We start from the raw sequence: 26,413 nt of genomic DNA, 5'->3' as shown, positions 1-26,413 counted from the left end.
GTGCTAATGTTGGCAGGCAGGAGGGAGCATTCTGGAACCCGCATGCAGTCCGTGGGTCAGTCTGGGAACTAAGCCACGTACACCTGTACAAAGAAATTCTATGCCACTGTGAGAGTCTTCGTGTGCTTTGGCCCTGGTGTCAGGAGAGACCAGTCCCTGGAGAAGGACATCATACTTGGTGAGGGAGAGGGTTAGCAACACAAGAGGAAGGCCCTGGACCAGATGGATTGACACAGCGGCTGCAGCAGTGGGCTGAGACATAGGAAGATTTGTGAGGATGGTGCAGGACCAGGAAGTGCTTCGTACATAGGACCACTTGGAACCAACTCGATAGCATCTAACAAGAGCATTGGAATGAAAGGAGCCCTGGTGGCACAGTGGGTTATGCATTGGGCTGCTAACTACAAGGTCAGCAGTTTGAATCTACCAGCCACTCAGAGGGAAAAAAGATGAGGCTTTCTCCTTCCACCAAGATTTATAGCCTCAGAAACCACCCCTCACCCCACACCCCTGGGGTGGCACTCCTATGTCCACAGGGTGGCAGTGAGTCAGAATTGACTGGATGGGAGTGAGTGTTTTTGAAAAAGAATGAAATGGATACAACCATCTGCAATGGCATGGCCAATGTCACAGTACTTTGTTAAGTGAGAAAAGAAATCAGGGAAAGGTGACAATTCCGTGCTGAGGGTAGGGGACAGGTGCTTTTATCAATGGAGAAGAGGGTCAGGAAGGATAAGACTTGGATCTACTAACAGCCAGTATCCATAGGATAATTTAGACTTTTATAAATATCTGATCGGTTTTTAAATGTTTACAACACCCATGTACGACACCATAGTGGTACCTTTGAAAGAATCTTCTCTTAGAAAGAGAAAATCGATAAGCCTATGGAACAAATCCATAGTTTAAGCTATCGTTGCGACCCATGGTTACCCATTTGTGCAGAGTAGAATTGATTCATGGGATTTTCAAGGTTGTGACCTGCCAGAAGCCGATCACTAGACCTGGCTTCCAAGGTGCCTCGGGGTGGCACCTCCTCCGGGTTGGTGAGCCTCCAGCTTTCTGGCTAGCAGCCCACACTTAATCATTGGCACCAGCTGGGAAATAAGCCCAGAAGGAGTCATCGACTCTTTCTATTCTACTTGGTAAAGTTGTGTTTCCCTAGGTCTTCCAGGATCTTCCAGTGGACGTGTCTAGGATTTGAAGTGTGGCTGTCTCAACAGTTATTTAGACTAATCCTATCTTTGCCTCTCATTCCTACCACCTCCTCCTACTAACAAAAAAGAAAGAGGAACGAATTGGCTGTGGAGGACTCACTAATGAGGTTCACTGAAGGCTCAGTCCCTGGAGAGCTGAGCATGAAAGAAGTACACACAGGTCAGGGTTGATGAGAAAGGCAATGGGTGGGGATAACAGAGGAGTAGGGGGAGCAGGAATCACCAGCCCCCACACTTATGACCCCAGAGAGGCCTAGGTAGTGTCGTTGGTAGCCATAGGCTCAACTCTGGCCCACAGCAATGCTGTGTGACAAAGCAGAACTATTCCACGGGCTATATTGTTTATAGAAGCAGATCACCATTTCTCTCTTCTGTGGAATCACTACATGGATTTGAACCACCAATCTGTCGGTTAACAGGCGTACATTTAACCATTGTGCCACTGGGCCTCCTTAGAATTATGTTTGCAGTAACCATGAGACACAGTTCAGGCGGGGGTCCATATTTTTAGTTACAAAACACCAGTAACCCCACAAAAGGGTAATACCAAAATATTAGCAACATCATTCTCAGATTAAATACACAGTGAAAATATTCACGACACAACCATCAGAATGACAAAGGATGATGCAAGAAACGTGTGTGTGTGTGTCTGCTCAGTGAAAAAGAGAATGCTCTAATACAAATCTGCCTAATGTCCCAAAGAGCCACAAAATGGAAAGATCATCTCTTCCAAACAGATGTCACTCACATCTCTATAAAGATCCATTCATATTCATTTTTGCCATGTTGACATCTGACTTTATAGAGTCTCTATGGCAGAGATTCATATATTCACCCAATTAACAAAAAAGGTGACTCAACAGAATGTGTAAATTAATAGAACAACTTCATCGATATCATATGCAAATGAAATTTTGCTGAAGATCATCCACCAGCCGTTACAGCCGTCCATTGACAGGGAGCTGCCAGAGGTTCAGGCTGGATTGAGAAGAGGATATAGAACAAAGGATATTATTAATGATGTTGTTGGATCTTGCTGAAAACAGGAAACCAGAAAGATGTTTACCTGTATTTTACTGACTATGCCAAAGGCATTCAGCTGTGTGGATCACAACAAACTGTGGATACTTTTGAGAAGAACTGGCATTCCAGAACACTTCGTTGTATCCATGCAGAACCTGTACATGGATCCAAAGGTAGTTGTGTAAATGGAACAAGGGAATGCTGCATGGTCAAAAGGCAGGAAAGGCGTGAGTCAGGGTTGTTGTGTACTCTTATGCTGAGCACATCATCAGAGAAGCTGGATTGTATGAAGAAGAACGTAGTGTCAGCATTAGAGGAAGGCTGATTGACAACCCGTGATGCTGCAGATGATACAGTCTCGCTGGCTGAAATGCAGAGGACTTGAAGGACTTGCTGTGAAGATCAAGGATTGCAGCCTTCAATATGGATTACAACTCAATGGAAAGACCAGAATCCTCATAACTGGGAACAGCATGATCAGTGGAGAAAAGCTTGAGGTTGGCAAGGATTTTGTCTTGCTTGGATTCATAATCAAAGCTCATGGAAGCAGCACTCAAAAGATCAAATGACACATTGAATTGGGGGTAATTGGGAGGATGGTGCCGGACTGGGCGGTGTTTCGTTCTGTTGTACAGGAGGTCTCTATGAGTTGGAACCTACTCAATAGCATCTAACAACAACAACAGCAGGGTGGTGTTCTCAACCTGAGCTCCTGAGAGAAGATGGAGCCCTGACGCCCAAGGCATTCTTCGGTTGTACTCAATCGTCTTCTCTCCCGGACTACAGTGGGACCGGTTTGGGAGCCGGGGAAATGAGGCTGCTTCACTCATTGCCTGTGTTCTGAGAGGTTCTCTAAAACAAAAGGGAACAAAACAAAAAATACTGCCATCGGGTCAACTCTGGTGTCCCTGATTCTTCAGCCTTCTTTCTAAGAGTTGGAGATTTTTTTTTTTCTTAACAAGAGGAACTACAGGTGGTAGATTGTGATCGAAGGTAAAGCCACTCAAACTTGTACCCTCTGTCTCAGGACCCATGCGAAAGGCCTGAGGGAATTTGGGAGTACAGGAGGAGGATTAACGAGAATCTGAACCTTATCCAACAGCAAGAAAGGCACAACATGGGAGGAGAGGGTACCTGTGAACTTGTCCCACCTCACTGGTCAAACAGGAAGGTCCTTGCAGCCGAGAGACCCCCGACCTGCCCCCGTGGAAGAGGGCTTGAATTCACAGCCCTATTCTGATGATACATCTATCTGAACACAGGTACCACTGAGAAATGCTGTAACCTCAGACGATGAACATTCGAGAAAAGTGTCTGGGACCTTCGGTGAAGAAATCTTCAGCTCCCATTTCATCCAATTTTCCACGAAGCTGAGAAACCCTTTAATATATTCATCTGAAGAGACAGTTACAAGTCTTGGGTGACACAAATGGTTACCTGCTAGGCTCCTCATCAAGCCTAGCTAGAAGAGGACTTGTGAGCTGCTCCCAAAGGCCATGGCCATAAAACCTGTATGGAGCGGTCTGCCCTGCACCACATGGCATTGACTTGACATCAGCTGGGGTGGTATTGATGTTTGTTTTTTAAAGACATTTGCGCCAGAGAACTAAGGTGGTTGCACCCAGATAGACCCACCAAACCCAGACCAAACTCACTGCCATGGACTCAGTGGTGACTCACACTGAGACTCAGTGGTGACTCTCAGTGACCCCCTTTGGGTCTCCAAGACTGTAACTGTTTACAGGCGTACAAAGCCTAGTCTTTCTCCCAAGGAGCTGCTGATGGCTTAGAACTGCCGATCATATGGGTCGAAGCCCAACGCATAACCACCACACCAACAGGGGTCACCATCTGGGAGAGCTTCTCCAGTAGGACTTGTCCAGCTGAGAATTTGGTCCATAAAGCATCAGGCACCTGCATCTGGACAAAGAATGTTCTCTCTGTAGCCTGCTTCAGGTTAACTCCAGATGTGTACCAGTCCAAAGATGCTTCCAAAAATGAAGCACAGGATGCACACCTCCTATATGTTAATGCAAAGTTTGGGGTCAAATGACCCAAGAGGGGAATCTTGGGGTGGGGGCATCTTTTCAATGGCCTCATATGCATGAGAAAGCCAGACAATTGAAAACCAAAGACAAAAGAAAGATGGTTGCCTTTACATTGTGAGGATTGTGGGGAATATTGGATATTTTGCCAGAAGAATGAACAAATCTTATTTGGAATACAACCAGATTGCCATCGGAAGAGAGGCTGATGAGGCTTCTGCTCAGTTACTTTGGACACGTCCTCAGAAAATCAAGAAATGCATTAAAGGGCATCCTGTTTGATAAAGGATCTGTCAAACAAGGGAAACCCACAGGGGTCTCATTGACAGTATAGCCTCAATGGGCTCAAACATGTCAATGTCCATGAAGATGGTCTGGAATGGCATGAGGTTGTCCTGTGACACACAAGGTCATCAGGAGTTAGCATCAACTCAATGGCAATGAACAAACTGAGTCCAAGTGCTGGCTTTTGTCATGTGCTAACTATGTAATCTTGAATGAATCAAATCATTTCTCAGAACCTCTTTGTAAAATTTAAAGTAAGACTACTGTGAGTACCTGTCTCATCGTGTATTGAGAATCAGTGAGAGGATGAATGGCAAGCACTTTCCCCAGTGCCAGCTCATCTACTTTTCACATCTTCTCTTTGTTTAAAGGAGGCTTGATGGCATAGCATTAGGCTTCTGCCCTCAAGGTCAGCAGTTCAAAACCACCAGTCACTTCTCAGGAGAAAGATGAGACTTTCTACTCCAGTAAAGATTACAGGTCTATACTTGGTTCTAATAACCTGGCATTCTGTGATTCTCACCTTCCCGACACGATTGCTGAAGACAAAATGGGTACATAAGCAAAACACGGTGAAGAAAGCTGATGGTGCCCAGCTATTAAAAGATAACAGTGTCTGGAGTCTTAAAGGTTTGAAGATAAACAAAGGGCCATCTAGCAGAGAAGCTACAAAGCCCATATGGGAGAAGCACACGACTGTGTGATCATGAGGTGTCAACAAGATCATGTATCAAGCAAAAGACCCCAAACAAACAATCTTATTGATGCAAAGGAGGGGGGACAGAGTGGAGACCCAAAGCCCTTTTGTAGACAACTGGACATCCCTCACAGAAGGGTCACAAGGAAGGAACAAGTCAGTCAGGGTGCAGCATAGCACCAATGAAACACACAACATTCCTCTAGGTCTTTAAAGCTCCCCCCACCCCCACTAGCATGACCCCAGTTCTACCCTACAAATGCAGCTAGACCAGAGCGTGTGCACTGGTACAGATAAGAGCTCTCGACACACGGGATCCAGGACAGATAACCCCTCAGGAATAATAGTGGGAATAGTGGTACCATAGGGTAGGAGGAAAGGGGAGCAAGGTGGGGAGAAAGAGGGAATCGTTCGCAATAACCAATGTATAACACCATCCCCCCAGGGTGATAACAGAAACGTGGGTGAAGGGAGACAGCAGACGGTGTAAGATATGAAAATAATAATAATTTATAATTTATCAGGGGTCCATGAGGGAGGGAGGGAAAAACATGAGGAGCTGATACCAAGGGCTTAAGGAGAAAGAAAACGTTTTGAAAAGGATGATGGCAACATATGTACAAATGTGCTTGACACAATGGATGGATGCACTGTTAGAAGAGCTGTCAGAGCCCCAGTAAAATTATTTTTAAAAATAATAATTTAAAAAAAGATTACAGTTCTATTTGTCCTCTAGAGTTACTAGGAGCTAGAATCGACTAGGTGGCTTTTGAATTTTCTCTTTTCCTTACTGACCTATTTTCCAGAATCTACTAGCTCATGATGCCTCAGGCCTACCAGCTCGAGCACTGGGCATGGAGAAGTGGCGATGTGTGTGCAGTTGTTCAGACCAGGGTACCGAGGGTGCCTTAACTGCCTCATGGTTCTGACCCAAAGCACAGAGGTTCCAAAGACGGCTGGAAATGAAGGGCTGGCCCAGCTGGAGCCCAGCCTTTTTCCTCTTCCCCAAGGACCTCCAAGGTGGCGCACACACATGTCCTCCGGCTCCCGTCACCGGCCAGTCCCTGGGAACAGCAGTTCTGATGTCAGCAACCGGCTTTCTAAATGCCCGGCTAGCGGATGAGGCCTCCAGGAAGATGATCACAGAACATTTGAGCTGTATTACATCATCCGAGACAGCCTCCTTGTTTGGCACAGGCAGCAGGTTTGCCAGATTTAGCAAATGAAATACAGGAAGCCCCAGGTCAACTTAAATTTCAGATAAACAATGAAAAAAATTTTAGAGTAAATAGGATCCAGGCAGATGAGCCCGGTTGGTGGAGTGGGTTAGGTGCTGGGCAGCTAACTGCAAGGTCAGCAGTTCGAAACCACCAGCCATTGAGGAGGAGAAAATGAGGCTTTCTACTCCGTAAAGAGTTACACCTTCAGAAACCCACAGGGGCAAGTCTGGTCTCTCTGAGTGGACATCGCCTCAATAACAGCGAGTTTGAGTATTTGGTCTGGAAGCCTGGGAAGGAGACCACCTTCCTGTAAGGGGCAAAAGCAAGCTGCCTGAGTCATGCACAGGCCTGATCTCTTGGTTCCCAGCCCAGCAATCTCAGCCCTTACCCCAGGACAGGCACTTCAGCTCCATGTTAGGCAAAATGCTTGCTGGACTGGATGGCTCCGAAGCGCTGTCTCTTTTGCAAGAGAGAAACCAGTTGCTAACCAGTTGACCCCAGCCCATGGTGCCAAGTGGGTCAGAGTAGCACTGTGCCCCCTGGGAAGTAGATCACCAGGCCTTTCTTCTGAGGAGCCTCTTCAGAGGTTCTCCACCTTCCTCATGCCGCGACCCTTTCATACAGGTCCTCATGTGGTGGTGACCCCCCCAACCATAAAACTATTTTCATTGTTACTGTATGTATTTTCATTGTTACAAATTGAACATCCGGTCATGAAAGCAGAGTGATGAATCACAAAAACAATAGGTAATTATATATTGTGAAATATTTATTTCTAATGACAAATAAATGAAATTTTGTCTGGAAGCAAAGTGTAGCATGGGTAAGTCTTCACGCCAGGGTATCTGCATGTGGGCGGATCCACCTGAAGACAGATCGAGAAGTGGTGTCTTGGTTCCTAAGACCATCGGAAATATGTAATTTCCGATGGTCTTAGGCGACCCCTGTGAAAGGGTTGTTTGACCCCTAAAGGGCTTGCAACCCACAGCTTGAGCTGCAGACCTTGACCTTTTTGTTGGCAGATGAGCGGGTTAACCCTTTGCCCCACGCTTCACACAGGGGAAGAAACGCTGATTGAAGCTCATGGAGGCATGGGGGAGAATGGGGACAGGGTTGTTGGGACACCAACAGACTTAAGTCAGAGTCCAGATTTCCTTTTGAAGGAAAGTGACCGTGGGACAAATGTTTAACAGCTCTAAGACTCTGTCTCCCAACGATCAAGTGGACATCTTTCATTGCCCCCAAATCCACTCTGACTCATAGCGAGTCTATAGGACAGAGGAGAACAGCCCTGTGAGTTCCGGAGACCAGAACTCGTTAAGGGGACAGATAGCCCCCCTTTTTCTCCTGCAAAGCAGCTGGTGGTTTCGAACTGCTGACCTTTTGATTAGCATTCTAATGTGTTTCCCACTAGGCCACCGGGGGTCCTGTCCAGTGGACACACTCTAACCAATTTCCAAAGGGTTACTTTGAAGATCAGCAATATTGAGATGAGCAATTTCCTAAAAGTCTTGCTTTAAAACTGTAAAACAAGTGGTAGTGGCCCATTTCCCCCCAGACCCAAGAAGCCCAGCAAGTGGAAGATGGGAGAGGTCTCTGGTTTGTGGAACTGAGAGGGTCACCCAAGTTTCCCCACCCCACTCCCACGGGACTTTAGTGGAAGTCCCTGGCCTCAGCCCATACACTAGAACCCAGAAGTGGGGTCCATCCCTCCGGGATTTACGGGAATTCACACCAGCAATCAATCATGCTTAATTTGTAACTGGGCAGTGTCCTGGGCCAGCCAATAGCTAAGATTGCCCCCCTCACCCCACCCTCGCTGACCCGGCAGGCTTGTCCACGCAGTCCACACGGAGGCTGACCGCTGACCAGGAGTTGGGAGCAGTTGGCTCTGGCTGGGAGCACACAGTGAAAGGTCTTGGGGTAGAGGGGCTGGGAGGGGGGCGGGGGTCCCCAGGCTGCCTTCCTCCCCTCCCAACCCACTTTGATCTCCGCAGGCTTGCTTCTACTGGCGACTTCAGCCTCTTCCTCCTCCCTGTCCCCTCCTCCTCCCGGGGCTGCAGCCCCCAGCCCTCTCTGCACCTCCCCTCCTCCTCCCGTCTGCGGCCTCATTGTTTGGCCAAAGCGGGACCCCCAAGATTGAACAGATGGGCTAGGACCCAGGCGCAGGGGCAGGGGTGGGGAGGAGGGGAAAGGCCAGCGGGTGCCGGGAAAGGGAGCGGTTTGGGGAAAACAAAACCAAGGGAGGAGCCACGGAGTAGGTGGCCCCGAGGGGAGCTGGGGGAGCTCCTGGAGAACTGCTGGGGCTGGGAACGGAATGGGGGCGGGCCCGCGAGGGGGTGGGGGTCCCGAAGTGAGTCGGGGTCAGAGTCAGCTCCGAAGCTGGCTCCCTCCACAGGTCCCTGCAGACGCCGCCGCCCAGATGGCCTCCAGGCTGACCCCGCTGACCCTCCTCCTGCTGCTGCTGCTGCAGGCTCGGGTGAGCGGGGCCCCTTCCTGGGGTGGAGGAGGGGCGGGAGGGGGGTGCTGAGGATTAACTCCTAATGCCCCGCAGAGTGAGGAGAGCAGCTCTGTGCTCAGCAAGTCTGCGCTGATCCCAGTGTCTGCCTTTCTAAAGCGGGGAGCGGGGTGGGGGCAGGGAAGAGAGCTGGACTGGAGTCAGACACAGGTTCAAATCCTGGGCGGTCATGTTCGCCAGACTTCCAAAATTGGGAATCAACAAACCTTACCTTCTCCATCAAGCAGGGCAAAGAGGAGAGAGAGAGAGAGAGAGAGAGAGAGAGAGAGAGAGAGAGAGAGAGAGAGAGAGAGAGAGAGAGAGAGAGAGAGAGAGAGAGAGAGAGAGAGAGAGAGAGAGAGAGACTGTCGTGTGCTGGTGGACATCTGCAATGTCCCTTGATACTATGTCCCTTGACAGTGATGAGACAAGACTGGGTTCACCGCGGTTGTTTCCCCTCACTTCGGAGACCCTGGGCTACTGACTTAGTAGGTTTGAGCATCCATTTATTCATCTGAGAAATCAGGGTATACGTGGTGTCACAGTGGGACGACTGTGGACGTCTGTGACAATAGCATTCTTTGCCAGGAAGGGCCGTCCTGTGTCTTGTCGAAGATTGTTCAGCATCTCTGAGCGCCATCCAGGAGTCTTGGTGGCATAATGGTTATGCGTTGGGCTGAGATCAGCAAGAGAAGGGGCTTTCTACACCCGTTAACAGTTGCAGGCTCAGAAACACATATAGGTCGATTCATCGTGTGGGATTCATCGTGTGGATTCTGACTTACAGTCACCCTCAAGAGTGAATAGGGGGGAGCGGGGAGGGAGGGGGAAAAGAAAGAGGACCTGATGCAAAGGGCTTAAGTGGAGAGCAAATGCTTTGAGAATGATTGGGGCAGGGAATGTGCGAATGTGCTTTATACAATTGATGTATGTATATGTATGGATTGTGATAAGAGTTTTATGAGCCCCTAATAAAATGTAAAAAAAGAAAAGGGGGGAAAAAAAGAAAATGATTAGGGCAAAGAATGTACAGATGTGCTTTATACAATTGATGTATGTATATGTATGTGTTGTGATAAGAGTTGTATGAGCCCCTAATAAAATGTTTAAAAAAATTTTTTTTTAAAGATTGAATAGAACTCCCTCTGTGGCTTCCCGAGGCCATACATCTTTTTTTTAATTAATAAATCATTTCATTGGGGCTCATACAACTCTTATCTCAATCCATACATACATCAGCTGAGTAAAGCACCCTTATACATTCATTGCCCTCGTCATTCTCAAAATTCGCCTTCCACTTGGATTCCTGGAATCAGCTCATTTTCCTTTTATTCCCTCCCCTCCCTCCCTACTCCTCCCTCCCCCCATGAACCCTTAATAGTTTATAAATTATTATTTTATCTTATCTTACACTGCCGGGCGTCTCCCCTACCCACCTTCCCATTGCCCATCCCCTAGAGAGGAGGTTACATGTAGATCCCTGAGATCAGTTCCCACTTTGTACACCCCCTTCCCTCCCAGTGTCGAGGCTATACATCTTTAAGGGAGCAGACAGCCTCGTCTTCCTCTGTCGGAGCAATTGGTGGGTTTGAACCACTGTCTTTGTGGCTAGCAGTCTAACTCAAAACTCATCTCACCACCGGGGCTCCTCCACCCAGGGAGAACAACGAAAACTATTGACCAACACCTCTCCCCTTCTTTCATCCCCTTCCTTTTTGAAATGTTGGTTGTTTTCACTGCCCACTAATGAGTGGCAACTCAAAATGTGGACAACCCATTGTGATGAAATGAAGGCCACAAGCTGAAATGTCTATTCGGGCCAGGCAGCTATTTCAAGAAATGACAAGAACATGGATAAATGGCCACTGTCCCTCCAGCTTCATTGCTTGGACGACAGCTTTCTGTATGGCAGCAGTTGGTCAGAGAGAAAGAACCCCCGTCTGCCCTTCCCTCTTGCAGAGATGATCTCTGCTTCAGTACTCCCCACAGCATCCCCTCTCTGGAGGAATCCGTGACCGTGACCCCAGGACAGACTGCTCACACACCAGGCTTTCTCAGCAATGACACCCTCCTCGTGGAGGACCTTATTCACCTCCCCATCACCCCTTCCCGTGTTGAGTTGTTTATGTGCTGCCTAATGGGCAAAACGAAACTCGGTGTCTTGAACCACAGGACTGCGGAGCCTCCTCAAATCCAGATGGTACCAGCCACAGCCCCGGGGAGAGCTCTCAAGAGAGAAGCGAGAAACACGACAGATGGGCAGACATTCCTGGGAATCCAACCAGTCAGCACACCGTGAGCTCTTCGACCTGGCCGTCAGCCACGAGAGCCCAAACCCTTGCCAAATCTACGACCCAGCCCTCCACTCAACCCACGGCCCAACCCACCTCCCAACTGACGGAAAGACCCACCACTAAATTAACTACCCAGCCAACTACCCAGCCTGCCATTGAGTCCTCCACGGCACTCCCTACTGAGCCCTTCTGCTCAGAGCCCCTCCCTTCCTGTTCCAATCTGGAGAAGGCTGTGGCCCAGGGTGTGCTGGGGGAAGCTTTGACCGATTTCTCCCTGAAGCTCTACCAGGCCTTCTCAGAGATCAAGGAGGCTGAGACAAACATGATCTTTTCCCCGCTCAGTATCGCCAGCCTCCTCACTTACATCCTGCTTGGTAAGGTCCAGACAGAGTTCTCTGTACATTGTGTGTTGAGCACGCCCGTTAGGGCCACCAACCCAGACCCCTTCTCCCAGGCTGTGCTCCTGAGAAGGAGTTAAGCAGATGTGCTCCATCCGGGAGGGGGGTCTCTTCATTCCTGGACATTCCTTCATTTAATCACGACTTAATCTGCACTGGTGGCCTTGTGGGATAAGGGCTGGGCTCCTGACCATAAGATTAGTGGTTCAAACCCACCAGCCTTTCCTCAGGGTAAAGATGGGGGCTGTCTGCTCCTGTAAAGAAAGTTTTACAGACTCAGAAACCAAAGGAGTAAGTCGACTCTGTCCTGTAAGGTCTCTATGAGTCACAATCGCCTCTGGGATGGGGTGATGGGGTGAGATTTATTGCTTGTAAGTGCCTTGGGTGGTAAAACTGGTTGACGTGCTTAGCTGCTAACTGGAAGGTTGGAGGTTCGCGCATACTCAGAGGCCCTTGGGAAGAAAGACTGTCAATCTACTTCTGAAAGATCAGCCCTGGGTAAACCCTGTGGGGAGAACAAGGGTGGGGGAAGAACAATAAAGGTAGCCCTATGGGGCTCAGCTCTGCTCCGGCACACCTAGAGTCACCATGAGAATCACCGGACTTGATGGCAGCCGGTCAATAAGTAGGTCACGGCTTGCCAAACTGTGCCTTATTGGAGAACATAGAGATCAAGGCCTCGGCCACCAACCCTGTTCGGGGTAAGGGTGAGAAGGGAGATGAAAATGATCACAGAGTCTTGCTAATGCTGTTTCCTACCTGTGTGACCTTGAGTAGTCCACCGAACCTCTCCTAACCACACATTCAATGGACATGGTGATACCTACCCTGAAAAAATGGTGGTGAATCTGCCTCCATGGAAGACCCCTAAATATTAGTCCCTCTGCATTCCCTGGGGAGCATGTCAAGGTCCATGGGTAAGCACCCTTGGAACGGCACTGGCATGCTACCGAGCGCTGGGTGCAAAGGGTGATCAATCGCAAGGGGGGAAGTCTAGGGAAGGATGCTGGAGACCCTACAGGGAGCCCTTAAACACTTGTCTTCAGAGGTCCCCGATGGCCAGCATCCCTGCCCTTTACCCACTAGATGCCAGCAGCACCCCACTCCAGTTGTGGCAACCAGGATGTCTCCAGACATTGCCAAATGTCCCTTAGGAGGCAAATTTCAGTTGGTTGGTTTCCATGAGCTTCTTAATTGCCCAGAAGATGCAGCCCTGCCTCCTGCCTGCAGCCTCTGCTTGTTAGCTCTGTGACCGTCCATGAGTGGTTTTCCTCATCTCGCAAAGTTTCTTCTTCTGTATAGAAGGGGTAGTAAATGTCCCTATATAAAGGGGTTGTTTTGGAGATTCAGTGAAGATAATGTGGGAGAAGTACTTCCAATACCTGGAACACAGTAAGTGCCCAATACGTGTTAACTGATACTGCGTGGAAGATGCATACAGCAAATAGTTCACAATGAATGAGGTAAGTGAGAGGGGCATCCTCTTTTATGATTTTCTGATTTCTCCTCTAAATAGTGATCAAATGCCCCTACCTATAGGGTAAGCCTTTGTTAACCTATCCAGACTAAAATTTAGTTCATTGGATTAACTCGATCGCTAGTGGTTGGATCAGGCTTTCTCAGATGGGTGCGATTGAAATGGGCAGAGAGATGGGAGAGGAACGTGTTCAAAGCCCTAGAAGAACCACACTCTGGTTGTCCATAATTACCCCACCCTTCTATCTCTAACCTATTATCTTCCAAAAAGGTTTCCAGCTCTGATGGTCCCTGACTCTCCATAGCAGGGCATAACTCCCCAATCCCAGCCTGGTCCTTCAACCCTGCTACCAAAAGGTGAGTCCCCCATTCCTCATCACCTCTCCTATTGGCCTTTGTTGCAGGGGCTGGGGAGAACACCAAGCGAAACCTGGAGAGCGTCCTCACTTATCCCAAGGACTTTGCCTGCGTCCACCAGACCCTGAAGGCTTTCATGTCCAAAGGTGTTACCTCAGTCTCTGGGGTCTTCCACAGCCCAGGTGAGAGCCAAGGGAGGGTCAGCAGCTGTTGAGGGGGGTCCTGAAAGGACTCTAAGGAGGGGGACAGGATTGAAGAACGAGAGGCCAAAGAGAAAGTTGGAGCTTAGATGGAGTGAAGGGTCTTGGCAGAATAATTCTCCTGTGGAGACTTCAGCCAAGTTATGTATATTCGTTAGCTCATTTTAAAAGAAGAATGTACTTGCAGGGTTGTAAGATCCCCGAATATCGCAAATGGCTTGAGCTTGACTACTCACCTAAAGGTTAACAGTTCAAAGCCACCCAGCCACTCTGCGGGATATAGACCTGGTGATCTGCTTCCATAACGATTAGAGCCAAGAAGACTGGGGACCAGTTCTACTCTGTGACCCACGTGGTCACCATGGGCTGGGATTGGCTTGATAGCGATGGGTCTCAGGGCTAGAGAGCTCTAGGACTATAAGAAGAAAATTGGCAGCAAAAAATTATTTTTGCTAATCTTTGGGTTGTGGTCGTCTTGGGATTCATATGCTGTGTGCTTCAGTGTTATTTAAATTCGTTATCCTTTCCATATATTCCTTTATGAGCTAACTCGTCATTATAATAGTAATAAAGAAGACGAAGAACCATCCGGAATGATTTAGTGTAGTGTTTTTTTTCACTTTGATCCCTAGATATAGACTTCTGCAGATCCAGGAGTCATTAGGTGGGGGGAGGGGCGGAGGGAGGCTAAGGGGTGAGGAGTGGGCTACTACTTCATAGACGAGGGAGAGGGAATTTGCTGGAATTTGCCTCAAGCTCCTGTCCAGCCTGAATCATGTTATACTGTGAACTTCAGAGATGACTTGATTTGAAAACACATTTCTAGGACTTAAAAACGTTTGAAAGCCAGTCATTTGGTCTAACACCGCCCCACCCGTTCCATTACCTGGTGCCGATTAAACAGAAGTACCACAAGTCAGTGGTTTTAAATAAGTGAAATGGATTTTCTTACAGCCTAGGAGGCTAGACGTCTGAATTCAGGACCCTAAGGGGAGAGAGCCAGACATCTTTCAGCATCAGTAGCCCCTGTGCTCCTGGGTCCCTTGGCATTCTTCACATGGCCTGGGAGAGAGAGAGAGAGAGAATGAATGCACACTCAGCAGAAGGGATTAGGGTGAGGACACACTCTACACAGATGTGACCGCATTACCATCTCAAAGAAAACCCTATTTCCAACCAGGATCATGTCCACCAGTAGATGGTTCAGGATTCTCACACGTTTGGGAAAGCTACAATTCAGTTCCTAAAACTCCTTTTTAAAACAAAGAGTGTGGGTGGGGGAGGGGGGTATCTTTTTTTTTTTTAACTATGAAAGACATGATACAACAAAAAAAATACCGAGAACAAAAAGAAAGGGAATTTAGGGAAAAATTCATCTATCAGTCTCACCGTCATCACCTTCTGTTTTCTGACTTTCGACCCTGAACGAGGTGGGGGTTTCCCATTCAGACCAGTCTCTTGGCACTCAGCAACTTAAAAAACAACATATTAAACTGCCCAACCGCTTGCGCTGCCTTCCCATGTTTTCATCTCTTCTCCTTCACCTCCGCTTGCGCTGCCTTCCCATGTTTTCATCTCTTCTCCTTCACCTTCACGCAGTGTAACACCTTTCTACCCTCTGGTCTACTGTTTCCCCTCCCTTCCTTGGAAACTGTTAAAGTTTGTTTCTTTGGGTATGAAAAAACGTCCATCTCGATTTCTTTTCCTTTTTTAAAAAAAATCATTTTATTGGGGGCTTGTACAATTCTTATCACAATCCATACATACATCTATTGTGTCAAGCGCATTTGTACATTTGTTGCCATCATCATTCTCAAAACATTTGCTTTACACTTGAGCCCTTAATATCAGCTGCTCGTTTTCCCCCTCCCTTCTTTTCATTTTAAAACGGTGGTCTCAGCCATGATTTGTCCTTTTATGTTTGACTAACTTTACTCAGCCTAATATCTTCCAAATCCATCTATGTCCTGAGGTGCTTCACAATCTCGTCAATGATGCCCGGTATTCCATTGTCCATCAGCCTCCACTTGTAGAGTTTTTTATTTTGCTGAAAATACCTACACGCAAACACTGGCTGACGCATTGTTCACATTTATACTTCAGTGACATTGATCCTAGTTTTCACAGTGTGCCACCATCATGACGGTCCTTTTCCAAAATATTCCACCACCATACACATAAACCTGCTGTGCCAGATCTCTTTAGAGCATTGAAAAGCAAGGACGACTAAGGTGCCCCTCGCCCAAGTCAGGGTGTCTTCAGTTGCCTCCTGTGCATGTGAAAGTTGGATATTGAATAAAAAAGACCCAGCAGAATCCATGCATTGTGGTGCTAGAGAAGAATGCTGGAAGTGCCCTGGACTGCTAAAAGAACAAGCTGATCTATGTTGGAAGAAGTACAGCCAGAGTGCTCCTTAGAGGCAAGGATGGCAAGACTTGGTCTTACATACTTTGGAGAGACCAATCCCGAGAGAAGGGCATCATGTTTGATAAAGTAGAAGGGCAGAGAAAAAGAGGAAGGCCCTCAACGAGTCGGATTGACAGCATGGCTGCGACAAAGGGCTCAAGCAAAGGAACGGTTGCGGGGAATGGCCCTGGACTGGGCAGTGTTTCGTTCTGTTGTGTATAAATAAGGTCGATATGGGTCAAAACAGACTCAATGGCACCTAACAACAACATAAACTCACAGCCCCCCTATGGGGGAAAAAACCCTCCCCATCTCCCCCTCCTCTCACGCCTGGTTATGGTGGGTGCCAACTCAAGCACCCTGGGTGCAGCAGAAGGAAACACTGCCAGCCCTGCACCATCCTCCCAGTTCTTCTTCTGGTTGAGCCCACTGTTGCAACCCCGGGGTCAAGCCATCCATGCCTGGCAACCGTGAGTAGTCGGTTTCTATATACGAGGGCGGACTTCAAAAAGTTTCATGGAAAGGTGGAATTAAAGGATGGTAGAATTTTCCACCAACTCAGTAAAACAAGAGCCCTCGGCTTTTGCTTTGTTTCATCTGCACGAGGTCTTACACCATTTGTTCTTTAGCGACGGACTTACCTCGCTCAGTGTAATATTTTCAAGAGCCGTCCATGTTGTCGCGGGCATAACTCCCTCTTTTTAGGGATGCGAGCAAGAGGGCTCAGAGGTGGGCAAGAAGCGTCGCCTTCACTGGTTTGCTATAAATCAACTCTACCCTTGATCTTGCTGGTTCGGTGGGAAATTGACCTACATTCATTATCTGGAGTCCCCCTCTGCCCATCTGGAACTGTGCCAAGGTTCGGGGGTCTTATGTTGTACCTAAGCATCAGCAAAGCCTGCGGGAAAATCTCTTTCGATTTGTTTAGACCAGGAGAAATTTCTCTTCCAAACACTATTTTTCTCAGTAGACTTGAACTCTGGAGAATAAAAGCCGGAAGCAGAGAGTCTGTCCCCTGAGGGAAGGAAAGAGAGAGCAAGTAGGGAGGCCAACGGAAAGCCAGCCGTCTCTCAGAAATGGAATCTTATGCGCAGCTATAGTCACATGGCGGGTACGGGCCTAGGGGGTTCAGGGCCCAGTGCTCCTGCTTTGAGTCCAGGATTGGCCTTCTTTGGGCTTCGTGGACTGCGTCTTTCAAAGGGAGCTAGACCCCTGGCTCCAACAGGTTGTGTCCATTAAGTGAGCGAGAAGACCTCTGGGTGGCGTGTGCTCACTCGCCAAGCCTACGCTTGGAAAGGGAGGCGTGTGCTTGGGAGACTCATGCTTCCTTCTCTTGACTTGCCCTGCCCCCAGACCTGGCCATAAGGGACACCTTTGTGAATGCCTCTCAGAGCATATACGACAGCAGCCCCCAAGTCCTGAGCAACAACAGTGATGTCAATCTGGACCTCATCAATAACTGGGTGGCCAAGAATACCAACCACAAGATCAACCAGCTGTTGTACAACCTGCCCTCCGACATCCGCCTTGTCCTTCTCAATGCTGTCTACCTGGGTGGTAAGGTGGCCCTGGAGCAGGTAGCCTTCTTCCCATTCTGGGTCCTTCCTCCCCTCCTGGTTGCCACTCCAGTGCATCTTCCACAACTCGGTCCCAATGTACCATCCCCAGGCCCTCTCAACAAGGCTTTTAGCCCCTCTTCATCCTTAACCCACCGGCACTGGAACTGCCTTCCACCTTCTTCTTCCTCTAGCCAAGTGGAAGACAACATTTGATCATAAAAGAACCAAGATGCAGCCCTTTCACTCCAGATCTTCTGTGATAAAAGTGCCCATGATGAGTAGCAAGAAGTACCCCGTGGCCCATTTCTCCGACCGGACTTTGAAGGCCCAGGTCAGTTCTTGTCCCTTCCCACTCCTGTTTCACAAACCCTCAAGCATCCTGATTTCTACTCTGCCATGGCCCTGGTCCTTCTGGGTCCACTCTGACAAACAGATCATTTCTCCTCTTCCCAGCTATATGCCTACCCTATCTCTTCAACTTTGCCTCTCTCTAGTCTTGGCCAAAGCAGACGATGTGTGTTTCCAACTTAAAGGCAGTATTCTCCAGTGTCTTCATTCGTCTCTCCTGCATCTAATGGCAAAAAAGTGAATCATCTTCCTTTGCTGTGCCTCTGTTTCTCTTTCTCTGAATCCATCAGGAGACCTTAGTGACCTGGTTAAGTCTTGTGAGTATATGTCTCTGGGTACAGCAGACACGTACATGTATATAGCTATACCTGTGGATTTGTATGTATGTGGTATGTGCATATGTATTAAATGGCCCAATGGACAATGTCATTTTTCAGTGGTTAAGGCGAGAGGAAAGACAGACTTGGAACCCAAAGGATTCTAGTTAGTAAATTGTCTCATGCCCTGTAACCAAACCTTTCCAGCTTGTTGTTGTTGGATGCTGTTGAGTCTGTTTTCGACTCATAGCGACTCTATGTGACAGAGTAGGGCTCTTCCATAGGGGTTTCAAGGCTATCGTTTGTAGGAGGAAATCACCAAGCCTTTGTCTTGTAGACCTGCTTATTGGGTTCTGGTATATTGGGAGAGAAAAAAACCCACCGATCTATGAGGTAGAAAACAATGAGAGACACAAAGCGACACACGCTCGTAGGCTAGGGAAGTATAAGATCTGTTCTTGGAACATACCAAGCTCATTCCCACATGGGGAGCTTTTCCTTCTGCCTGGACCCCTCTTCATTCAGATTGCTTTGTTCCTTCTGACCTGTTCATTCAGGTCTTGGCTCAAAGGTCACTTTGATAAAGAATCCTTTACCTTTAAAATAGCTTCCCCCCATCCTGTAACATTGCCCGCTCTCATAGTCATGGAACTTTGCACTATCTGAAATTGGGCCGTTAATTTGCTTGCGGTACTTTGGGAATAAGAACCGTGGTTGTATTCTTTCCTGCTGAATCCTCTGTACTTAGAATCACGCCACATGTGTGTGAGATGTTAACTAAGTAAACAAGCCCCTGATGACCTGTTGAGGGCATCACCCTAATTTAAGAGTAGATGGAGCTGGGTATGAAAGTGAAGGTTCTTAATGCCAAAGGAGGAGAACTTTTAGGCACACACACAAAAAGGCTATTCATAGTTTACTGGGCAGTTTGTGTATTTGCTTTTGCTTGTCGGGTGGTTGTTTTGTGGTGCGTTTTTTTTAGCAAGAACACATCCAACAGAACACACACCAAGTCAACAGCCTCTACAGACAGCTTAGTGGCCTTGATTACATTCTTACTCCATTTTTCTGAGTTATCATAAACCCATGTCTTCAAGTTTCCTAGCTAATCTGAGTTCTATTGTCAATTTGATCCTATACAAAGCCATGGTGGCATAACGGGTTGTGTGTTGGAGTGCTAGCCACAAGGTCAGCAGTTTGAAGCCACCAGCCACTTGGAAGAAGATGAGGCTTTCTGATCCTGAAAGATTTGCAGCCTCAGAAACCCAAAAAGGCAGTTCTACTCTGTCCTGCAGGCTTGCTATGAGTCATAATTAACTCAATGGAAGTGATGTTGTCTGTTTTTTCTTGTTTGTTTTGCTTTGGGTTAAAAGAACACTGTACAAAGAAGACATTGTTGACTAGCTAAGCTAAATTATTTATTGGTTGGTTGTAAGTTGTCTTCAGGGCACATTTTCAGTTTGTGGTTTAAAGATTATCTTGGGAGAGTAGTTTCACAGGTTCATCCACTCCCTGTGCTTCAGAAAGTCGGGATTCAGTGAGGATTTAAAATCCTGTCCTACATTTCCCCCCTTTTGATCCAGATCCTTCTGTAGAATCTTTGATCAAAAGGTCCAGCAATGGCAATGGCGCACCATCCCATTCTGGTCTCGTGGCAAAGAAGCCATTTACTCAAGGAGACCATTCATTGGGTTTTAAGCAAACATTTAATTTAATATAATACTGTTATACATTACAATTCAAAGTTTTACTTAAGCCTTTTAATTTTAAGTTAAACTTGCTACCCTATTTATAATGGAGCAATTTTTTTAAATAAAAGTATGCTAACTTTCTATTATTGTTTAATTAAATCATGTTGAACAGATTAAATTCCTTTAAACCAATTCCATTTACAAACTTAATTAATATTTCCATAAGCATTTCGAGTTCGCTTTATAAATCTCATATGCTTGATTTGCTTTTGAAGCACATTAAATATTTAATGGTGAAATTATAACCCTGCTAGGCCATCTTCCTAAATACCTAAAGTCTATTTTAAAATTAAATTAAATTTGGAAAGTGTATCAACTCCCATTCTTTATCCAGTATCATTCCTAATCTTACTGAAAATTTCCTACAATCTTTAGCTTAAAAATATAAAACTAGGGCATCAAACTCTCTTTAAAATTATAAATATTATTTTAAATAGCAAATACACTGATTACCCTAAGTTTAACACCCTGTGTTAATATAATGAATATAACTTCATAATTGTATGAAGTTATATAATTTAATTATTATTCCTGGTGGTGATGTTGGACTAGTATTGGACCCAACCCCAGGGTCAGCGGTTCAAACTCATCAACTGTTCCAAGAGAGAAAGTTGAGGCTATTTGATCCCATATAGATATAAAGTCTTAGAATCCATATATAGGGTCACTTGGAGTTGCAATTGACTCGTTGGCTTTAGTTTTGGTTTGGGTTAATATTGTGGAGTTGTGGTACTTTGCCATTTCCACATTTAATTAGAACTCTTTTGGGATATTTATTTTCTAGAGTCTTCTTGTCCCCTTTTCAAATTTAACACTATGCCATTTTAATGATGGTCTTATTAAACTTGGTATTAGTGATGTTTTTAGATTACATAATTCTTTCTTTTGTGGAATCTGTCCTGTGTTCAGCAGCATCCCTGGCTTCTAGTCACCTCTGCTGTCCCAAACACCCCCATTGGTAACAGCCAACATACTTCTTGTCATGACCATTTACTAAGCAGCACAGCCTCCCTGGGTTGAGGGCCAGGTGTCCTACTTCTGTCTGACCATTAGGAAATCCTTCTAATGTCAGTTGGAAAGGTAAGACTAGGATAAGCTTGAATGCCTTACTAAGAGATTTACGTTTAATTGTGAGGGCACCCTATCTCCACCAAGCCAAATCCACTGCCATCAAGTGAGGGGTTCCAAGACTGTAAATCTTTATGGGAGCTGCTGCTGGGTTTGAACCGTCATCCTTGTGGTTAGCAGCCCAACACCCAACGCACAGTGCCGCCAGCGCTTCTTTCAGTGAAGAGCCATCAAGAGTTTGAAGATGCAGTCACTTGCTGATAATCATGACTGGTCGTGCTTTTGGCTACTGAACAAAAGGCTGGTGTTTCAGTCCCCTCAGAGACTCCTTGCAAAAAAGCTCTGGCCGCCGAGCTCCTAAAGCTCAGTCCTTGGAAACCCTGTGGAGCACAAGTCCCCTCTGACATGCATGAGGACACCATGGGTGGAGTTGATTCCACTGCAGCTGGCAGCAAGTGGCAAGTCATTGGTGGAGTTTGAGGCCTGTATGATGGAAACTCATGCCCTCCCCTCCGCCTCTCCCCAGCACCCACTTAGACCAGCACTGCTCATCCAGTTGGCATCCCCATTAGCCCATCCTGATAGCATGGTGGCCTAAGAAACGATGCACTCAGCTGCTAACTACAAGGTCAGCAGTTCAGACCCACCACCTGCTCCATAGTGGGGGGTGGGGGAAGAAGAAGCTTTTTACTAACCAAAGATTCACAGCTTTGGAAAGTTCTACTCTGTTCAGTAGGATCACCATGAGTCAAAATGACTCGATGGCCATGAGTTTGCATTTTTGGTTTGGGGTGCTAGGATTGACTGCTGGAGCAGTACAGACTCTGGCAGCTGGACTGAAGGACAGTCAGGGTCCAGGAGAGCGCCAGGTGGAAAAACTGACAAGGTGTGTCTCCTGCTCTTCAGGTGGGGCAGCTGCAGCTCTCTCACAACCTGAGCTTGGTGATCATGGTGCCCCAGCACCCAAAACACCACCTTGAAGACATGGAGAAGGCCCTCACCCCTCCCCTTTTCAAGGCCATCATGAGGAAACTGGAGTCATCCAGGTTCCAGCCCACCCTGGTGACGATGCCACGCATCAAAGTACAGAGCAACCAGAACATGCTGAGAATCATGGAGAAAATGGGTGAGTGGTTGGCAGGCCAGGGGTCACTCCCCAGGCCATCTGGGTAAAGAGGAGCCCCCAAGTTTGGGTCTCCTTGTGTAGAGTGCCCTGATATGCATCCTCGCAGGCTCTCAACCCTGTGAGTTGGAGGGCCAGATCCCATTGGATGGTAGAGGAAAGTTTGCAGGGCTTGCCCAAGGTTCCTGGAGCTACTTATAGGTGAACCAGAACACAAATTCAGCTCCCCGGCTCTCTCAATGACTGCCACTCTGGTTTACTGGAATGTAAACACGGGGACAAGCAGGTGTGCCGAGTGAGCTGTGGACACACCTTCCCCAGAGGTGTTTCCCAACACCGCACCACCCCCTGGCACAGGCAAGACGTTTCCTGGGTAAGACCCTCTGGAAGTGTCTCGGTGCAGAGTGGCCACAGAACCCCAATTCCTAACCTTTCCCCTCCCTTCCTGGTATTTGACCTCATGCCCAAGTATCACACTTCAGGTCCTGCTGGAGAACTTGACCACCTGCTATACGATCCCTTTCCTGGTAGATGACATCATATCCTCGTCTGTGATCTCCCTTGATAACATTCCACTCTGCTCTGATAACGGTTCCTCACTTCCAAGGTCCTTGGAGGCCGGGAAGCAGTGACATCCCTTTTCCAAGATTTGATGAACGATGTCTCACCTCTTGAGAGAGTGATGGTTGGCGTGGAGATGGGCACGCTGAGAGAGGATGCCATGACTAGACTAGATATCAAATCAGACAAGCCCCGGTGGAGAAATGCCTAAGTGCTTGGTTGCTAACCGAAAGATGGGCAGTTCTAAACCACCCGTGGCTCTGGCAGGAGAGTGTCCAGGGGGTCCGCTCACGTCGTTTGTAGTTTGCCCTATGGGGCAGTTCTGCTCCGTCAGTGGGGTTATTATGTGTGAAAACTGACATGCAGCACCTAACAGCCACAGCAAGCAAGGGAGGAGGAGGGAGAGCGCCGCTAGGCTGTGGAGCAGCCCAGGCCATGCAGGACAAGCCTCTCCGGAAGCTGAGGGTTGTCGCATGCTGTGGCGAACAAGCCTTTGTGTCCCTCTGATTATGCCCTAGAATTCTTTGACTTTTCTTACGACCTCAACTTGTGCGGGCTGACAGAGGACCCGGAGCTGGAGGTGTCGGTGATGCAGCACCAGGCCACGCTGGAACTGACAGAGTCCGGGGTGGAGATGGCTGCCGCCTCCGCCCTGTCTGTGGCCCGCAACTTGGTGATCTTCGAGGTGCAGCAGCCCTTCCTCTTCCTGCTCTGGGACCAGCAGCACCGGTTCCCGGTGTTCATGGGGCGGGTGTATGACCCCAGGGGCTGAGACTTCCACGGGGGGGTAGGGGGGTGGGCTGCCAATCTCAAAGCCAGCAGCTGCTGCTCCCTCAACTTGCCCCCAGCCACCTCCCACCTCAGGTGTCCTCTGGTCATTAGCTGATGGGACCCCTGGGCCTGAGGAATAGACCCGCTCCTGCTCGTCCCTCCCCCAGGTTCTGTCATGCTCACCAAACCACTGCAGCTTTTTCTGGTTCAAGTTCACCAGACCACAAATAAAACCTGGCAGACCACAACTCCCTCTTGTTTGTCTTTCAATACTGTCTGGCTCAGGATTAGAAGACTGGGCTCCCGGCGTCCTTGGATCCATTAACTATTGCTGCATCGTAACAAGTCACTGTAAGCTTGGTGGTGCATGCGGCAACCATCCACTGTTTCTGGGACGGCTGGATGGCCTTGCTGCTCTAGGTTGGAGCTGGCTGATCTCGGAGGGCTGGCTCATGCATCTCTAAGGCTAGTGGGAGGCTTGGTGGTAACTGGTCTCAGCTAGCCTCAGCTAGGGCTATGTTACTTTGCTCCCACTATCTCCCACATCTCTCCAACAAGCTCACCTCTGCTTTTCTGCTCATGGCAGTGGCAGGGACGATCCAAACAGACGGTCTCTTTGTCACATCTGTTTGCATAAACCTACGATTAGCCAAAGTGAGTGAGGGAAAAGGCTACAGAGGGTCAAGGGCAAAGAGGGACCAAGAATATGGAGCATCCCATGGAGTGCCAGAGAAGGAACAAATCCATCTTAGAAAAGCACAGCCAGAATGCTTAGAAGAACAGATGGTGAGATTTACCCTTACTTCAGACACAAGGTCAGGAAACACCAATCGCTAGGAAAGGGGTCGGCTAAAATGAGGAGAACTCTCCATGAGGTGGATCAACACCCAGCTGCAACATGGACTCAGAGAGACCCTGCACAGGTGTCCGTGCTCATGACCCCCATACTGCTGATGATCAGAACACCCACCCAGGGTCAGCTGACCATCTTCTAGTCCTCAACTACACGTGGGGGACATTCTGAAAAACAGTACTGCGAAGACTAAAAATCGACTTTGGAGCCAGGGCTTGGTGCCCCATCAGACTCGACCGGAAAACGCTCCTAAAGGCCAAAAAACTGTCCTTGAACTAGCTACAGGCTTTTCTTGGTTGTTGTTTTGTCATTAGCTTTTTGCTGTTTTTATTAATGTTTTCTTTGTTGCTTTTTTTTTTTTTGCTCTGTCTTGTTTTTGTGCATGTTATTATCTCCTCAGTTCTATCTAGATAAGATAGGCTGGATGAACAATCCGGAGGAGAAAACAATAGGACTGATGGTTCTATGGGGACGTGAGAAGGGGAGGTGGGGAGAAAGGATGTGGTCTTAACAAACCCAGGGACAAGGGAACAACAAGGGATCCATTTTGGTGGTGAGGAGGGTGTAGGAGGCCTGGTAGGGTGTGATCAAGAATACTGTAACCAAGAGGAAGTACTGAAACCCAAATGAAGGCTGAGCATGATAGTGGGACAAGGAAAGTCAAAGGAAATAGAGGAAAGAAGTAGGAGGCAAAGGGCATTTATAGAGGGCTAAATATAGGCATGCACATATGTAAATATATTTATATATGATGGGGAAATAGATCTATGTGCATATATTTATAGGTTTAGTATTAAGGTTGCATATGGACATAGGGCCTCCACTCAAGTACTCCCTTGTGTTAGGGTTCGATAGAGAGACAAAACCAGATTGCTAATAATTATATACATACAGATAGATATATAACACAAGAAATAAACAGTTAAATTACAAAGCAGTACAAATGGCGCAGTGCAACTCACAGCCGTGAGATAGTTGTGAGACACTGGGAGTCCTTCAAGTCTTGAGGGTCACCAGGTAGTCCTCTGTAGAGAAATTCAGGCCATCCGGGCACAGGCAGCAATCAGCAAGGCAGGTAACCAACAGGCAACCAGGTCACAAACCGTCAGTCCCCAGCTCAAGAGATGTAAATTCCAATTGTGTGGCGAAGCAGATCTTGAAGGAACCTCAAATTACAGTAACACATCCACAGGTTAGGTGTTCCACAGGTAGTGTAGCTTGCAAATTGAGGCACAGAACAAGCAAGGCAGCCGCACACTGGTCCGATGATCAAAGAGTGAGAGACAAGAAAGGCGAGGTTCACCAAGCCATTTATCTCTCCACGCTTCAATTAATCCTACATGTGTTTATCAGCCAGGCTGGCATAATAAACTAACTACCTCAATCCACCCCTTGTCAACCTGGCACCAGTACACAATTCTTTAGCCATATATAATTCTATAACTTCAGGACATTGATGAAATCACTCTTATACTAATCATCTATCATACATATAAATGAAAATACACTGAGACCAATTGTATCTGACATATCATACCTGAACAAAGGAAAGATATGCAATAAGCACATTAAAAGAAAATACACTGACAATTACAAACCTCATTTTGCAATTGATCACATGGTCGTAACTGAAGGTAGAACTACCTTCTACTACTACCCATTCTGTATGACCTTTGCCCTCAGCAAGCACCTCAGCTGGCTGTGGTTTTGTGCCTGGTGGGGTGACCCAGACGTTCATTCCTGAGGGGTCGGGTCATTTTAAGTCCTGTGAGGATTGGGTTGCTGTAATTTACCATTCACTTTCATCACAGGGCATGGTAACACTAAGAGTCGGCCTATGGGATCTCCTGGATTCCAGATATATTCTTCTTTACCTCCATTATGTAACACCAGTCCAATTTCTCCTTGGTAATCAGGATCAGTCACACCACTTAGTACAGTGAC

General features: G+C 47.5%; 1 protein-coding gene across 1 annotated transcript; it reads left to right on the top strand.

The window, feature by feature from the left end:
- The first annotated feature begins 8,280 nt into the window (after positions 1 to 8,280).
- Positions 8,281 to 23,864, top strand: SERPING1 (serpin family G member 1). The gene is made up of 8 exons (XM_075545692.1): positions 8,281 to 8,405; positions 8,889 to 8,969; positions 11,160 to 11,655; positions 13,560 to 13,694; positions 17,472 to 17,675; positions 17,869 to 18,008; positions 22,068 to 22,287; positions 23,364 to 23,864. Exons 2-8 carry the CDS (start codon positions 8,913 to 8,915, stop codon positions 23,615 to 23,617), a joined length of 1,506 nt encoding a protein of 501 aa, XP_075401807.1. The 5' UTR covers positions 8,281 to 8,405; positions 8,889 to 8,912; the 3' UTR covers positions 23,618 to 23,864.
- The last annotated feature ends 2,549 nt before the right edge of the window (positions 23,865 to 26,413 follow it).

The sequence above is a fragment of the Tenrec ecaudatus genome, chromosome 4 (genome assembly GCF_050624435.1).
Source record: "Tenrec ecaudatus isolate mTenEca1 chromosome 4, mTenEca1.hap1, whole genome shotgun sequence".
NCBI classification, from domain to species: Eukaryota; Metazoa; Chordata; class Mammalia; order Afrosoricida; family Tenrecidae; genus Tenrec; species Tenrec ecaudatus.
The sequence above is the reverse complement of the archived record's forward strand: the minus strand, read 5'-3'. Positions and strand labels throughout refer to the sequence as shown.

Excerpts from the sequence above, each read along its gene's own strand:
- SERPING1 (XM_075545692.1), top strand. The coding sequence starts at position 8,913 with ATGGCCTCCAGGCTGACCCCGCTGACCCTCCTCCTGCTGCTGCTGCTG. Across the intron at positions 17,676-17,868 it reads CAATGCTGTCTACCTGGGTG|CCAAGTGGAAGACAACATTT; the intron begins GTAAGGTGGCCC and ends TTCTTCCTCTAG. Across the intron at positions 22,288-23,363 it reads GAGAATCATGGAGAAAATGG|AATTCTTTGACTTTTCTTAC; the intron begins GTGAGTGGTTGG and ends ATTATGCCCTAG.